At 40.7% G+C, this 16981-nt stretch overlaps 2 protein-coding genes across 8 annotated transcripts in view; both read right to left on the bottom strand.

The window, feature by feature from the left end:
* The window catches only part of IPO11 (importin 11), a 149337-nt gene that overhangs the window by 46710 nt on the left and 85646 nt on the right, over positions 1–16981 (bottom strand). For 3 of the 6 annotated variants that reach the window (XM_084833303.1, XM_084833304.1, XM_084833305.1), the window contains exons 28-29: positions 9595–9690; positions 6965–7049 (exon numbers count right to left, since the gene is read on the bottom strand). In XM_084833303.1, the coding sequence (XP_084689429.1) occupies positions 6965–7049; positions 9595–9690 (181 nt within the window). Of the gene's footprint in view, positions 1–24; positions 1749–3710; positions 3750–6964; positions 7050–9594; positions 9691–9991; positions 10023–16981 lie in introns of those variants that run through there. The other 3 variants (XM_084833306.1, XM_084833307.1, XM_084833309.1) reach the window with 3 other exon arrangements.
* LRRC70 (leucine rich repeat containing 70) lies at positions 13170–16714 on the bottom strand. Of its 2 annotated transcripts, none has more exons than XM_084833314.1 (2): positions 16570–16714; positions 13170–16012 (listed from the first exon to the last, which is right to left on the bottom strand). In XM_084833314.1, the coding sequence occupies exons 1-2, from the start codon at positions 16619–16621 to the stop codon at positions 14139–14141; spliced, it is 1926 nt and encodes a 641-aa protein (XP_084689440.1). In that variant the 5' UTR covers positions 16622–16714; the 3' UTR covers positions 13170–14138. The 2 variants fall into 2 exon arrangements, with proteins under 2 accessions (XP_084689440.1, XP_084689439.1); XM_084833313.1 differs by having other exon boundaries at positions 16447–16588.

The following is a 16981-nucleotide window of genomic DNA, read 5'->3' as shown; positions in this document are numbered from 1 at the left end:
ATAAAAAAATACAAAAAAGAAAATGTTATAACTACAATTGTATTTAATTCACACACCAAAGAATGTACAGAAAATGTCAGAAACCTAAGTAAAATATGATGTCAATTACATTAGATTTCATGCTTGATGAAACAGAAACCTATTTTAGTTGATCTCATGTCAATAAACTGTGAGAAGTAACCTAATTATACTCTCTGAAATCAATTACTTCAAAGAGACAAATTCTTTCACTCATTAGCATAATATTCCATTAGAGTGAATTACTATGCAGAATGAAAAAATGTATTTTATTTCTTAAAAACAAAAAATACAACTATGTAGTACTATTCACTATGTAGAATTATTAGATGCTGCAAAGACTAAAGTACCCATTAGTAGTCAACACATTAAAGTATTTTAAAAGCATTTTATATCAAACATAAAGGTTAAAAATAATAAGGTAGTCAAAATTTATAATTGGTTTCTAAAAGGCAAGATTATTAGTTTTTCTACTGTGAGAATACAAGGAATGTAAGACTGAAACTTCATGATATAGATCGCATGTGACTGCTGCTACCTCTCTACAAACGATTATTCAGGCGACTGGGAGTTATGCAATAGCCCCTTAACAGCTTATCATCGGGAGAACCTGCAATTCCGTAGCTTTCCACAACATGGCTAAGCCTTTCCCTGGTGTTTTTGGAACAGCTATGGAGGGGGAGTAACACAGGGCTTCACTGGATGACCATAAGAACATATGAAGAGCCATGCTGGATTAGACCAAGGGTCCGCCCAGTCCAACATTCTGTTCACACAGTGGTCAGCCAGCTGTTGACCAGGAAACCACAAGCAGGACACAAGTGCAACAGCACCCTCCCACCCATGTTCCACAGCAACTGGTGTACACAGGCATACCGCCTATGGTACTGGAGGTGGCACATAGCCATCAAGCCTAGTAGCCATTGATAGCCTTCTCCTACGGATGGATCAGAGGCTGCAGATGGCCTCTCGTTCCTTTGGTTGTACGTGCAACTCAGTAAATTTTTAAAGTCACTGTATGGCTCCTTGTCATCTCAATCCACCCACTTAGAGATCACTTCAGTAGCAGGCGGCTTTTCTATGCACATGGATATAAAAATTTATCCTTCTATGTTTTGTTAAATTAATCTCCTTCTAGATCAAAGGTGGTAGGATAGACATTGCACAGCTAACAATAAATATACATTCACAAAAGCACATTTCTTTTTGTCTGTATGAAGACATTTTTTCATGATTTATGATTTTAGTGCTAAAATGGCTCCAGAATTTTGGCTGGGACTGCCAATCAGATTAAAGCTCAATTCTAATCACATACAAAGTCACTCAAAGTAACCAGAGTCAACAAGAAAGGCTCTGGAAGCTCTCAAAAATCAAAGGAACACTTGGACTTCAACTGGGATAGCAGTCACTAAATCCACTAATGTAAAAAAGAAAAAGCGATTTTTTTACAACAACAAAAAAACTCAGGATCCTTCTCCTTCTCATGATTTGTGACAGTTCTTCACTTAGCCAGTAGGAGTCATTCTTTACCAAACTTTAAACTGCCACAGTCGAAGTTCAACAAAGGTGATGTATTTCACAAGTCAGTCATTTTCGTTTCAGAGTTCCCTACACTGTATGAGCCAGTGGCAGCACGTGATCAAATATACATTTCAGGTTAATGCACACTGACATTTTCATCAGCATCATTGCTTAGCAGTAACTTCTCACAGCAACATGGCACACCTGCACTGTAATTGAAATGGATATGTAAAAGTGTATTAGTATCAATTTTTAATATGTTGCAGCTTATTTCTTTCATGAAGGGTTGTTTGCGTTTCAGTAAAATCCTTCCACTGGAACTAAGCTACCATTTCAACCCCAACTCCTCTTCAGACTGATATCTGCATGAGGCCCTACTACAGTTCATCATTTAAAGCTGCAATTCTATGCCAAACTACATTACGTTGATACCATCGGTATTGAGAGATGTATAACATCATATTATAGGTCTACAGCTATATGGTCCCTCTTCAAAACTCTTCAGAAATTCAGTTATATAGACAGAGCATCTGGCAAGACTGGGGGCTCCCTGTTCAATGCAATGGGTGTGCAACACCGTAGCAAATGGAGAAGCCTTTACATATATGAGTTCTATCTATGCCAGGGATTGGCAGCCTTTTGGACCCATGGGCACATCTGGGAATTTAAGAAACTGCTGTGGGCACCACTACAAAACTGCTCCCATGGAGGATGCGGCTAGTCACAGAATGGCTGCTGTGGGGACCTGGTGTCAGGGTGGACATTGAGCCCATAGAATCCCAGAGTAGTTCTGATTCTGAGGAAGAGCAGTCGCTTCTGGGAGGGGAGCACGCTCCTCTTTCCCAGGGCCAACACCTGACGGAGAGTCCTCCCACCAACATTCTTAGCTTAGATAGCAGTCCAGGGAGTAACGGAGCGCGGATAGCAGACTTGGTGGACGCGCGACGCAGACGCAGAGAGCGGCACCAGATGGAGGGCGTGGAAAGGAGGCGTAGTGCCCGGTTGGCGTGCAAACAACGGCTGTGCCCAGAGGATCCAAGGGAAAAGGGGAGGGACTCTCCCTAGTCCTTAAGTTCAGGGGTCTGCCAGTAATTCCCTTTCAAACGGGGACCAACTGTTCCAACTTAGGGCATAGGTACTGTGCTGCTCAGATCTAGTTGCAAATGGCATAGTTGTTAAGTTGTAAAAGAAGAATAAAGCTTTGAAAGGAATCCCTTTGTCTGTGTCTGGACTTGGCTACTGGATTAGACTGAGAGAGGCCTCCAAGGAGCCCTTGACACCTGGCTAGTCAAAAGACAAGTGATTCACTGAAGAAACTGAGTACACGCAGAGGAAGGGACTGGACTCCAAAGCCAATCCACATATTTGACTCCACAGAAGCACAACCAAATACCAATTTAAGGTTGCAATCCTAGGCATGCTTACATGGAACTCAGTGGGAATTACTTCTGAGTAAGCCTGCATAGGTGTCAGGGTTGCCCCTGAGGGCAGCGATTGGCAGAGTAGCTCAGAGTCTGAACAGGAACCACAAAATGTGGGGGAGGAAATTTCCCAGGCCTGGAGAGAGATGGATAGGCCTACTCCTCAAGCTTCAAAGGCACAGCTGGATGGAGAGGGCCCCTCTTCACCCATCCCTGTGAGAGACAGTGAACAGGGAGAAGAGGGGCTGGTAGAGCCTGAATTCTTAGACGCTAGACGCAGAGACGAGAGAAATGGCAGGGGCGGAGCTTAGGCAATCTGCCCGATTGGCCTGGTGGGAACAGCTGCGCTTAGAGTCCTCACGAGACAGAGGCAGATCTCCCCACCCCTTAAGTTAGGACAGCAAGCTCCCCTGTTCCTCAAACAGTGGGCAACTTTCGTAATTTTCCTTTGAACTCCCTGAAGGTATTTCCTTTGTAGACTGTGGGTCACTGACAATTAGCATCTGAATGACCCATTGAATTAAGTGGATTAAAAAGCCTTGGAACTGAAGTCTCTTGTCTGTATTTTGATTTGGCTTTTGAAGTTTTACAGCAGGGGCAAAGGGAAATGTGACAATAGGATTGCTCTACTCATCCTACACACACACACACACACACACACACACACACACAACCTTTCCCCACCCCCAAAAGGAAGAGAAAGTTTTCCCTACCTTGACCCAAGGCTCGGTTCCCCACCTGGCACTCCCACCTCCTCTTCTGCCATCAGAGACCCTGCTCGGGAAGGTGCTGTGTGCATATGTGTGAGAGTGTGAGTGAGAGGATGAGTGTGTGTGTGTGTTGTGTGTGTGTGTGTGTGTGTGTGTGTGTGAGAGAGAGAGAGAGAGAGAGAGAGAAGTATGACAGAAGGTACTAGGAAGGAAGAGAAAAGCAGCAAAGCTAGGGGCTAGAAGGGGGAGAAACAGTGAGGTAAGAGAAGGGGGAGAAATAATGAGGCTAGAAGCTGCAAGGAGAGAGAAACAGTGAGACGAAGAGGTGAGTGGGAGAGAGAGCAAGGCTATGGGCTAGAAAGTGAGAGAAAGAGAAAGGACAGGGGAGGGGAAGGGAAGGGAAGGGAAGGGAAGGGAAGGGAAGGGAAGGGAAGGGAAGGGAAGGGAAGGGAGAGAATTAGTGAGGAAAGGGGTTGGGGGAAAGAAATAGCGAGAGTAGAGGCTGGGAGTGGGGAGAGAGAGATTACAGAAGAAAGGTCTGTGTGGGCAGAAGAAGCTTCTCTTCCTGCTCAAAAAACAGTTGATCAGCAGCAGGTTCAGGAACAGGCAGGAGAACCTGGTGCCCCAATGGTTTTCAAGGCTTTCATTAAAAATAAAATTCTGAAGGGGTAGGGGGTGGAGAGTGCCATTGGATGTCCCTGTGGGTGTCGTGTTAGGGGCCCATGACCTATGCAAACAGAGTGACCTGGTTCATACATCATGACTACCCATGGATTGTTAATCCAGGGGTGGGCAACATTAAGCCTAGGGGCCAAATCTGGCCCTCCTGGGGTTTCCCAGGTGCCCACCACACACCCTTCCCTTGGCCTCACCTCCTTTCCCCCTATCACTGATCGCTCGATGGTTTCCCAGCTTTTGTGTAGTTTTTCTTCCATTCCAAAACGTTGACATGCCTCTCCTAAAGCTGAGTTACTGGCAGGGAGAGCTTTAAGTTGCAACATCTTGGTATTTTTGACCCCACCGCTTTTGCCTTTGGCCCCACTGCCTTTGGCTACAGTCTCACCCACCAGCGGAATGTGGCCCCTCAGGGATTCTATGAAATTGAATTTAGCCTTTGGGCTGAAATAGGTTCTCCAACCATGGTTTAATACATAGATAGTCATGAACGAGCAGGAACAAGAGAGCATGCTGGCTCCCACCTCTGTCCCTGGGTTGCTTAGCATGATGTCTGAATGCAGAATTGTGGGTTGTTAGGGGGAGGAACAACCCAGACCCATAGCCTATGGTTTGTTCTTGGCTTACAAATTTGGGGGTCTTCTCCCTCAACAACCCACAATTCTGCTTTCAGATGTCACACTACACAACCCAGGGATGGGTTGTGACATGTGTACCAGGTCACTATCTATTCTGGCACATAGGACTTAAGCCATTGTGATACTGGAATTTGAAATGTTTGTAAACAAATAATTAACTTAAAGTAATTTTGCTTCTCCGACCTTCTTAGGGTTCTTGATAAGTAGAAAAAACGATTCTATTAGCCAGCTTGGAAATTAATCTACATTTCTTATTATTCACACAGAATAAATATCCTCCCCCTCCCTTAATTCTGTCCTCTACAAAAAGATGGCTTTCATTCCTCTATGTCTATATTTTTAATGTTTCTATTTTCCTTAACTAAAGTTTCCATGTCTTTATTTTCCCAAATGTTCTACTACTACACTGCTTTATAAAGCTATAAAGCTTGTAATATTTGAAGTTAAAACCTTTCGAATTCTGAGGCTGCAATTCTATGCACTTGGGAGCAAGCTCCATTGAATTTAATGGGACTTACTTCCGAGTAAAGATGCCTAGAATTCCACTGTAAATCTCTGTCAACCACAGATCAAGGACAAGATTTGTCTTGTGAGTCATCTTAAGAACAAAATAATAAAGCTTCCTAGATTCCATTTACTCTTTTAATCACTATATCTTATTTAATTATAATATTGACATCTGTGACTCACTGGGTGATTACGGAATCTAGAGCAACTATACGTACTTCACTGAAGCGTGACAGTGTTTAAATATGGATTCCTAAAATAGTGCCTTGGATTCATTAGTTTCTATATGCAGTAACACTGTAAAGCACTATGCATAAGCTCCTGAAGGATAAATGTAAGTTAAGCTGGACATTAAAGTCCAGGACCTCCAAAGCTGCATTTTCAGGAACATAACTAGTTTAACATGCAGGGCCAACTAGAAACGCTATGGGTTTCAGTGTGTGCATGAGAGAGTTGTGTTGAGAGGAAAAGTCTGAATTTGTTAGTTACTGAGGAACACCAAAACCACTTGAGAATAGTACTAACAGTAGAACACTTTTAGAAGTAACAGGATAAACTGCTTAGTTTTATTGCCTAGTGATGCCACAAAACCATCCATATGGTTTCTAGGCCAGTATTCAATTCCCAGTAGTGTTGGTGCCAACATTTACCATGCCCACCAAAACATGGAGGGGGGAGCCCAGCTGCAATTCACAGGACAATGTGTTCCAAAATCTGGGTGCAGTCACCAAGGCCATCTCTCTTGCTCTAATGAAATGTGCTTCCACCCTAGATAGGGCACAGAGAAGAGTCACTCCTTCTAATCCTAGTGAGTGGGCAGGATGGAACCATGAGCTGTGTCCAGGATCAAAATAACTGCACAACTGTAGTTGAAGGAATCATAGGGTTGGAAGGGGCCTACAAGACCATTGGGTCCAACTCTCTGCTCAATGCAGGAAGCCTAATTCCCAAGCGTTCTCCCATCCAAGTACTAACCAGGGCTGACCCTGCTTAGCTTCCGAGACCGGGCACATACAGCCCTTTGCTCTATCTCCTCATGCCCAAGGGAGCTTTTGGGTTATGTTTCTCAAATGATAGCTCTACACCCAGCCAGTAAACTGCTTTTGAAACCAAGAGGCCTTTCAGAAACAGTTTGCAATATGGCACAGCAGTCTGTTAGTTCTTTGGAGCCTGGCCTGGGTTTTAGGGAATCCTCAGACTATGTTTCAAGTGGCTATGATTACCCTACACTTATTTTCTAACTTCTATACGAAGATAATAGCTTATTATACTTTTTTGGGCTAAATATGGTTCTTCTTGTCTTCTTTAGAATCCAGACATATTCATATCACAATTCTGCCTTCACTGTTTTTTCTGCTATTCGTGTTGGAGCTGAATGTTTCAAGAACAATGCATATGACCGCAAAAAGAGCAACAAACAGTCTACAGCTTGCCAAACTGTATCCTTTGATGCTTTGAAGAGTTGGACACATACCATCTTTTTCCTTTTGTCCTGCTCTGTGGGAGGCTCTTCTTCTTCTGTCACTTTGGGCTCCTCAGAAATAGACATCAGCATGCAACTAAATCGGTAAAATACAAATGCTTTCAATTAGTACAAAAACAAATTGGTCAAATATGCTTGCTGTATCATGGCAGAGATACGTTGTACTGAAGGAATCGTGTACTTGGAGCATAAGGTCACGAATGCAATTTCATGCTATCTTTTGAGTTTGGGGTCAGATATGTAAAATTACAGTAGCTCTATAGTTTCCAGACATATGCAGAGTGAAAAGCCTCACAACAGGGGCACAAAATCAAGAGCAACACTTAAGTGTTATTCTCAAATGAAGAAATACAAGAAGAGTGGGGAGGGGGTGAACATGAGGAAGAATCCTTTGCCCCTCCCTTTTTCTCCCCACCCAATCCTAATTCTTGCTCTCTATTTATTCCACTTATAAACTCAGTCCAAAATCTTTTGCATGCATGCAACAAGATTGATACCTTGAATATAAAGGTAACAAATCCAGGAAACTAGGGCAGAAGACCTGGTTCACATGATACAGCTACCCATGGAGCATTGTCAGGCTTGTTTATTTCAGGGTGGCTTGTTGTGACAGCCAAACATGCGCAGTTTCCTCTGCCATGCACAAGTCACCCTAAGAACCCATGGTTTGTTGTTGGATTGTTCAAGGTGACTTGTTTTCAGAGTGGCTTGTCATGTCATGCGAACCCAGAATGATGGCTTGCATGTAGCTTGTTGGAAAGGGCTACAGAGCTGCCTGGCAAGAGCAGCAAAAAACCCGGTCACTCCTTGTGATCTCGCTAACAACATCCCCTCTCTATTAAATCTTGAAATTACACTAGTCAATTTACTCCTCCACTGAGTCGCCTCCGTAGATAGCAACACCTTCCCCCCCCCCCGACTTTCGGGGAAATTTGTGCAAATTTAACTTAATTTTTTTTAACTTTCGGGGAGATGTGCACAGATTCGCTGAAGTGCAGTAACTTCTTATGTGCAGTGGTTACTGCGTTTTAGCGGATTTGAAAAAATCTTCCTGAAAGTTAAAAAAAAAAAAAGTTAAATTTGTGCAAATCTCCCCAAAGGTGGAAAAAATAACGTTAAATATGCACAAACCACCCCAAAGGCGGAAAAAAACCCTACAAAATAAACTCTGCTCTGCTAATGAGCACATTTAGGCTCATTAGCAGAGTAGCAGAATAGGCTGCTGAGGTTGTGCTGCAAAGGCATGCCATGAGCGGGCAGAAGAACTAAGGGGGAAAGAAGCCATGGCAAGCCACAAAGTGCCTGATTGTGTGTTAGGAGTAATGTGGGTTAGCGAGTGAACAACCAACCCACCATAGCTTATTTTCAGGGTGGCTTATTGTAATGAGCGAACTGGCCCACTGAGTGTGCTACTATAAGCCTCATTGATCATTGCTCTGGTTCTCCATCTCTGGGGTTGTAATTGCATGATAAATTGACTGTGTAAACACAGCATTAATGAACCAGACACACAAGGCAATCATCATAGATTGTTTCTCCAGCAATATAAGAAGCCTCCCAACAAAAGAGGACTAGTGAAAAGATGTGAGTGTGAGAGGAAACACAGAAAAACAGTACTTTTAAGTAAAAGTGAAGGGTGGATTCATGTGTGCTTACAATATGCTAAAGTCTTCTGTAATTGCTATTTTATTTATTAGTTCTTTATTTACTGCATTTTATCTCACTTTTCAGACAATAGTTATCTCCTAAAGCAGCTCACAGCAATAAAAAAGAGAGACAGGCCCTGCCATCAGGCTTACAAAACAAAAATGATGCGACACATAAGGAAAGAGAAGTGGGTGGAAAAGAAAAAGAAGAGTTCAGTTTTTCAAGGCCAGAACAAGGCAATAAACTGTAAGTGGGTATTTCAATGTGCTTCGGACCAGGCTGATGCTCCACTGTTGGTGTTCTTCCTTGAAAGGCAATTGGTGGCTCCAGTCCCTTTGGCCAATGGATGGGGCCAGAACGTTCTTGCCCACCACCTCTGCAGTCCCAGAGCAACTGTCTGATGGAGCAGAGTGTTCTTTCTAGAAGGGAGGGGAAAGCGGGCTCCTTGCAAATACTCCTTCTCTGGCTGATGGGATGGGCCAGGTTGGCTTAATGTTGATTTTGGAAAGCCAGGGGTGCAGCCTCCCAGTGACCCTAGGTCCCCTGGCTGACGGCAGAAGCCGGAGTGTCTCCCTTCTACTCTCCAATTCAGATGAGAGGCCTGATCATTTTAAACAGGATTTAAAAGCAAATGCATGTTGATCAAAACTAAATGGCCCTGCTCCTCTATGTAGAAGTTTGCACAAGTAAATAAGGAATTTGTTGGTGCAACTCTAAACACAAGTTTAAAATTGCATGCAAGATACCTTACTTACCTTTACGAGCCAAGCTCTGTTAAGACTTCAGTAGTATAGAGCTGCCACAGTTATTCTACACTTTAGTAAATTTGCAAGTACAGAAGAACATCAAAACATACTCATTTCCTCTTCCCTCTATCGACAAACTTAAGTTTTGTAAATAAGACTGTGCTGAGATAATCACTTTGGAAATGTAACAAATGCGCTAAACACATACAAACTAAGTATTCCACTTACTCTTTGAACGTTCTCGTTTCTGTATCTTCAGTCATGACATCATGCAACCCTTCTACTGAAATGTTTATGATACCACAAAATTTATCTTGGATAATACTGGAAAAGAACAGGAAAATGATTTAGCTCAACTAGGTAAACAGGAAATGTGCTTAGTGCTTTAAAGGGCACACCTCTAGAGCTTTAGTTACATTATTTAGTGCTCAGATGAGCAGACTGACAAGTAGCTTACCCAAAAGCTAAAAATGACCTAAAACCATGTATCAACCCAGATTATATAGTTTCCATTTTAAGACTGCAAAACTGGCTAAAAGGAAATACGAGAGAACACCCACTTGTGAAATACGTTGGCACAGTCCATGTGTAAAACAACACAATCCTCTCCTCCCAAGCAGTCATTGTTAAAGGTGACAGTGTTGAACATGCGTTATCTGTGCATGTGATGCCAAATAAAAACAAAAATAAAAAAGGAAATGTGTACACAAACTCAGGTACCACAAACATGGAATCTGATTTAGAAAATCAGGATACTAACAGAAAATCCTATTTTTAAGTGCTCATCTCCCTATGCTCTTTAACATATTGCTGACCATGCAGTAACTTGAATGAGTAATATTGCTATTCAGTGCTCCCTTACAATTAAATTTAGATGTACACACTCGTCTGAAATTTCTGCACAATGTCTCCATCTTACAATTAAGTACAGAATTAAAGATTGTGAAGGACCTAATCGATCAGCCCAATCCCCTGATCCAAGACAGGACCCCATGACAGATGGGCCTCTCTACCTACTGTGGCTTCTATAAACGTGACCTTTTCTATTGTGTGCCCTTCTTTATGTTCCGAGGTTTCACCAAAGCAGCAGAATGTAAATATAAAATGCAATTGAAGGAAAAAATAGTGTAGTCACTTTTAGCAACATAATCAGCATTTTTCAGAATTTCAGGATTCTGGGTGTTTTATGGAATTTTTAGAATCTTTAGCTTAAAAGCAATACATAGGAACTGCATGATTAAATTAGGTTTTGGAAAGGCTAATGTATTATTTAAAGCTGGACTGCATTTAAAATGAAAAGTTCAGCTGCTTACTTGACATGAACTGAAATGTGTTTATCTTAAATCACTAACAACGGTCATGTAGTCTGGATCTCAGCCACTATTCCACCCAATCTTGCCACTGATGAAATACTAGGAGTGTAGCACAGTATCTTATCTGCTTCTTTGCAGCTGGAGTATGGTGATGTGCTACCCAACCAATGTGATGTTAAGCACCAGTTATCATGCACTCTTCCACACTGTGTGGAGAGTACCTTGCCAAGTCCCAAAACAGCAACAGGGCACCCAGTGATGGTGTAGAATTCTTCCACCAATGCATGGTTTTAATATCTAGTGCTGATTATAACATGAATGAGGAAAGCGGTAAGTGTCTTTGTGTAAAGTTTCTTTGAGGAAGTAGCCAGGAAGCGGTTAGCTGTGAGCACTGAAAAGTTTCAATACATTTTTTCCAAATAAACAAAATTAGCAGTATGCCTTAGACACCTTTCATGGCTATTTTTAAAAATATTCAAAGTGATCTCACTCTGACATCTTAATTTGGGGGTGAAGTCAAATGATGCACTAAGTTGCACTGAGTGGACGCTTTCCTCCCTTTCTTGATTACTGTCCTGCTCATTGTTATAACAAAGAAAAACTACATTTGAGGGACCAAAAAAGAAATACAGACAATCTTAATAATCACAACCATTGTATGAAAAGCACTGTCATTAAAATCTACATAAATACTGAACACTAAGACCAGCTTTGAGAACAAACTGAATGCTAGTTATGTTGATGCTTCAGCTGTCACCCATTAGTTCAGCAAGTCTGGAGAAGAGGAAAGTGCATCTCCCTGCAAAAACATTTACAATTCCCTGATGAAGAAAGAGTATGCGCTGGCCTGAAACACCTATCTTAGAATTTCTCCACTTCTGCTACAGCATCCAGGACTGCTTTATGTAGAAAAAGGGGACCTGGATCCAAAGGTGGCATTTGCTCATGCAAAGGGGAATGCCCCAATTGTTACCAATTTTCCCTTTCTGCTGCATGGATCCCCAATCCTAAGGAGCAGCTTGGGGGGGGGGGGGGCAATGGGCTGAAGCTAGAAAGCACCATTCTGTGAATGTAACAACATGGTACTCATTGTTCTGGGTGTATCCCAGTAACGCTGTAGCATTATACATATTATATACACTGATCTGAGGAAAAGGAAGAAGAGGGGTCACTGATGTGTGGAAGATCGGCGGGGGGGGGGGGGAGCCTTGATACCATTCTCTTATTCAACTCCGTGATTCAAATGATACTTTGTATTGAACAAACTCAGCTGGTTAAGTGGGACAGCAACCCTTCAAGCAGTATGGAAATATTCAGGCAGGAAATTAACATTTTGTGCTCTTTGACCACTTTATAAGCTGTCTGATCAAAGCCTACTGACCAAATAAGGACATATTTTGTGAAGATCATTCCATCATAATTAGACCTTTTTCTGCTCTCACCCAAAACGATGGAGGAATGCGTGAAGCCAGTTATTAGCCAGTCACATTACTGACTAATTAAGCATTCATCGTTATATTAAAAACCAGTAAGAGTGGTGGTTGTTCAGAAAAAAGTACTAAAAAACTCAGAAAAAGCAGAATTGTGTGTCGTTGTTATTTAGAGAGTGTAATCATAGTTTAAAAAACGATCCTTTAATTGCTGAATTTAAGCAACACTGGAAACACTGATGGTTTACCTCTGAAATACCTTCAAGGAAAACTTTCTGGTTGTGTGTTATTGGTTTGTAGATCCAGGTGAGACAGAGATACTATCAGTACAATAGTTCAGTACAATAGTACAGTTAGGTATCTTCCATTGTCAGATATGAACGGTCACATCTGCTTGAAAATAAGGGCTGATTCACACAATCTATGGTGTCATGTGTACAGTGACTTCTTCACGGTTAGATCTTATTCTCATTATTCTTCCACCTCAAAAATGAGTGGAAGTATCATGGGAAGCAGGCACATGTATGATGCAACACACACATGGTAGACTTGTACATGGATCTGTGCCCTATCGCAAGCAACATATAAATTGCCTCACTGGGGATATAAAACAGCTGAAAACCTTTGGTGGCCACATAGTTTTTTCAAGTTCTCAAAAGGATGTTAGCATAGTTGTTGGAGGGGTTCTTATTACCTAGTGCACCTACCCACCAGCTCAACTAAAACCAGATACAAAGCAATTTTTTGCAAACCCCATTGCAAGAGCTATGCCACCTATGTATCCAGTTGGAATTGCATCTTCACAAACTATCATGAACAGATTTTCAAGTTGGCACTGCCTTCCTCAGCTCTATATAAGCCGTGCTAGACTGTTGTCAACCCAGCCCACTATTTCAGCTAGAATTCTGCATTGCAGTTAAATATTAAGATGGTGTTCAACAGATAAAATGGAGCTCTAAAAATAGTTTTGGTCTGTGATATTAGGAAGTGCAAAAGGTAGCATTCCTTAAAATATGGTTGGATGCAGAAGGGTTTTCACGGAAGGTTTTTTTTTCAGTTTGTGGAAGAGACAGAGCTGCAGGGGTGGCTTCCTACTGCAGGAAGACGAGGTGATTTATGCTGATTTCCCTTTCCCCTTGTAGCCCTCGGTGTAACTATTCTGGTGGGCCCCCCAAATCCTTGGAGCAGCTTTTCAAGGGGGACAGGGGGCTGCAGGGGGAGGGAGGAATCATCAAAAATTCTCCTTGCTCTCCTTCAGCAGTAGTGTCCCACGAGCAGAATTCCATTTATGGGAAGTCTGGATCCAACCCCACATTCTAACTCTAATTAGCACCATACATGTGACAAAAACATGTGATACAGAATATGCAGACAGACGGTACATTAGCAACGTCTACTACACATGTATATACACATGTGTGCGTGCATGCACACACACACACACACACACACAAACAATTTTCTTCTGGAAGACTGAACTATTATAGTTAATTAGAACAGACATATGAATCGCTTTAGAATGCTGTGCTCTGTTGAGAAATCATGATGTGTTACAATGCTATTATGTCACAATCTTTCCACAAGAAAAATTATTTAGACCCACAAGTAATTGAGTTTCATGACGGTGCCAGTTACAGTCAGTCTTACTTATTTGCAAGTTGTCTTATATTGTTTCCATAAATCATTTAATACTAATGAATATTTGAAAAGGCACAGATTTAATATCTGATATAGGCAGAACACTGAATGTAAAGCTAGAGATATCAATGAATGGTTTTCCACAGGCAACAGAACAAAATAGAAGCATTATAGCTAAGACAAACCTAAGATTCATACAGAAATGCAGCTACTAAAATGACAGCAAATAAGAAAACATTTCGGGGGAAAATACCAGTCCAGATCTCTCTCCCCACCACCACCCCCGGCCCATACCAGCTATTATCTGATCTTGATTAACTATTATCTACATAACATCATATGCAATTGCTGTATCAGTCTTCATACATGCAGCCACAAGAATCCTGCTGAATTACAATGCTGAATGTTCAAATAAGATGACCTGTGCTTGACTTTCAAGTGCTGTAGGTTTAGAAAGCTGAACATGGTCCAATTCTGAACTTCCCAGTGGATTCTGAGGTACAGGCTGAATTGGATCCGTTATGTTGTAGCTACCAGCTTGATAACAGCTATAGTATTCTATTCCATTGTTAGAGTTCTTTTGCACTTTGAGCTTCTGTCTAAATTGAATGATTTTGTAGATCAAAAAGAAGATCACAGCACAGGCCAAAATAAAGAAGGTTAATAAGATGTCAAAAGCCTGATTTAGTTTCTCTACCTGCTGTGAACAGAATAGAGATGTTTTAACAGCTACAGAAGCAGCTTCTGGAGGAGATACTATGTTTTCTTCCATGGTCAAATTAACAGGCATCTTCTGCGCTGGTATTTGTACTGTTAACACTGAAGCTGCGTGTCTTAGCCTCCCACTGGAATACTCTTCATAAAGACTTTGACTAGTGGATGTAGTAGGCGCTTCTGCCCATAAAGTCACTGTATCTGCATTCATACTAAAATGTTTGTAACCTGTATTGCTTGTGGGGGTTTTACCTGCTGCTTTAATATTCTTGAATATTTCAGGTCTTGTGGTAGTATTGAAACACTTTGTAAACAAACCCCTTTTGGCATAATTCAAGTGCCTTCCACGTAAACTGGGAGGATTTTGGCAATTAATTTTTACAGAGATGGACGAAGAAGCTAACCAATTAATCAGCTCGAGTAATCTGCAGCTACAATTCCAAGGATTGTAATTTGCCTGTAAGTGAGTTAAAGAGATCAAAGGCTTAAGCGCTTTAGGCTGCAAGAATGTAAGATTATTAAATGCTAGATCCAATATCTTCAAAGTGGATCCCATTTTTTCAAATGTATTATCTGCAATATGGATTATTTTGTTTCTATCAAGTTGCAGAAACATTAAATTATCCAAGACTGCAAAGGTACTGGAATTGACATTTTCTAAATTATTATTACTCAAAACTAACTTTTTAAGATTATTTAGCCCTGAAAAACCATTCACAGTGATAGCTTTTATGTTTGTACTTTTTAAAGACAGATACTCAAGCTTGTCAAGTCCTTTAAATGCAAAGGGAGGTATTGATCCAATAGGGTTAAATGACAGTGAAAGTCTTTCAAGATTGTCCAGCACTACAAATGCATTTGATGGCACACGTGTTAAATTGTTACCTTCAAGGTACAAACATGTAAGGTTGCCAAGGTGATGAAATGCTGTGTGTGATATCCGTGAAATCTTATTGTTGGCTAGGTTAAGAATCCGAAGACTAATCATTCCAAAGAAAGTGCCACTACCAAGGATGCTGAGGTGATTGCTTTGAAGCATTAGGTATTGAACTGAAGTGAGATCACTAAATAATCCTTTAGGAACAAAAGCAATTTCATTATGCTGCAGGTATAAAGAATGAAGATTTGAAAGTCCTTCAAATGTTCCAGGATCCAAGTGTTTTATGTGGTTATTATTCAGATGTAGGTACCACAATTTCTTAAATTCAGCAAATGTTTTTGGGTACACATATAAAATGTTAGAGTTATCCAAGTGAAGCACAGCAAGTTGCCGAAGTTCTATCAGTTCTTTTGGATTTATGAGTGATAAATTATTCCCACTTAAATATAAAAATATAATATTTTGTGGGAAATTCTTTGGAATAGCTGAAAGACCTGAATTACGGCAGTCAGCTTGTCTGCCTGTACACTGCTGGCAAACAGATGGACAGCAAAATATATCCTTTTGGATCAGCAACAGAAGAAGACAATTAAAAATATGCCGAAATGACCCAAGGTGGTGAAGTTGACACATATCTTGAGCTCTGACTCTCCCAGTCATCTCTCTTTGTGCTATCAGAAAAAAAGTTAAAAATTGCTTATTCAAAATGCTCATATTATATAAAAATCATGCAATATTTTAATATTATTTGTATTTCTGGCTATAAGTGATTGTCTATTCTACTATTGTTCCATGGTTTATCACATACCTTACTTTATGTGCAATAACTACAATTTATTAAGTTTATAAATGGTTAATGATAAGATTAAATGTGTTTTAAAATTATCTCAATGGTTAAAATGTAAAAGTAATGGCAAACTAACAGCTTTCAGAGATAGGGGCTAATTAGCACCTTTTAATGATTCATTCTACTTAAATTCAAAAGGAAATACTGCTTATATATAAAACCCTCCATTTCCTGCCATCAGTAGCTTCTTAAACTTTTAATGTCCCTTTTACATTATTATATTATTCCAAGTTTAAAATATATTAAAATTGTTCTCACCCAAAATGTGATGCTCATTTTGTCTGGTAAAATGTCTTCTTCTGAAGCTCTCTAAAATGGCTAGTACCATTCTATATTAGGATTTATTTTAAGTACTTTCTAGACAACATTCTAGTTTCTCACATTTTGTCGCAGGTTCTGCAACTGTTCCTACAGGAAACGCTACTCTTCCCATTGGCTCCTCCACAATGACTGGTTAAAATAAGGTTACCATGGATACAGGAAACTGAGAGACAGGAAGTCATTTTATCTCCAGTTCTGAAGTACTGTTGGAAAGAAAATCTCTGCAATTAATTCCTCTCAAATTCAGATAGATAAATTTGCCTTCCCATAGCTGATACAATCCATATCTGCTTTACATTCTTGTACATAAAAAAGAATGCACATGCTTAAGCAAACCTAAATATAATAGCAACGAGACACATTATATGTTTATAACTGATTAAAGCAATTGTTCACAGGAAGGAAAAGGAGTATGCATTGTCTTGAGCATTTAAAAAGTATTACAAATCAAAACTGAAGCAGCAACATTTGG

This window comes from Heloderma suspectum, chromosome 2 (assembly GCF_057233095.1).
Source record: "Heloderma suspectum isolate Gila_16-S chromosome 2, 16-S_ref, whole genome shotgun sequence".
Classification (NCBI taxonomy): Eukaryota; Metazoa; Chordata; class Lepidosauria; order Squamata; family Helodermatidae; genus Heloderma; species Heloderma suspectum.
The sequence above is the reverse complement of the archived record's forward strand: the minus strand, read 5'-3'. Positions and strand labels throughout refer to the sequence as shown.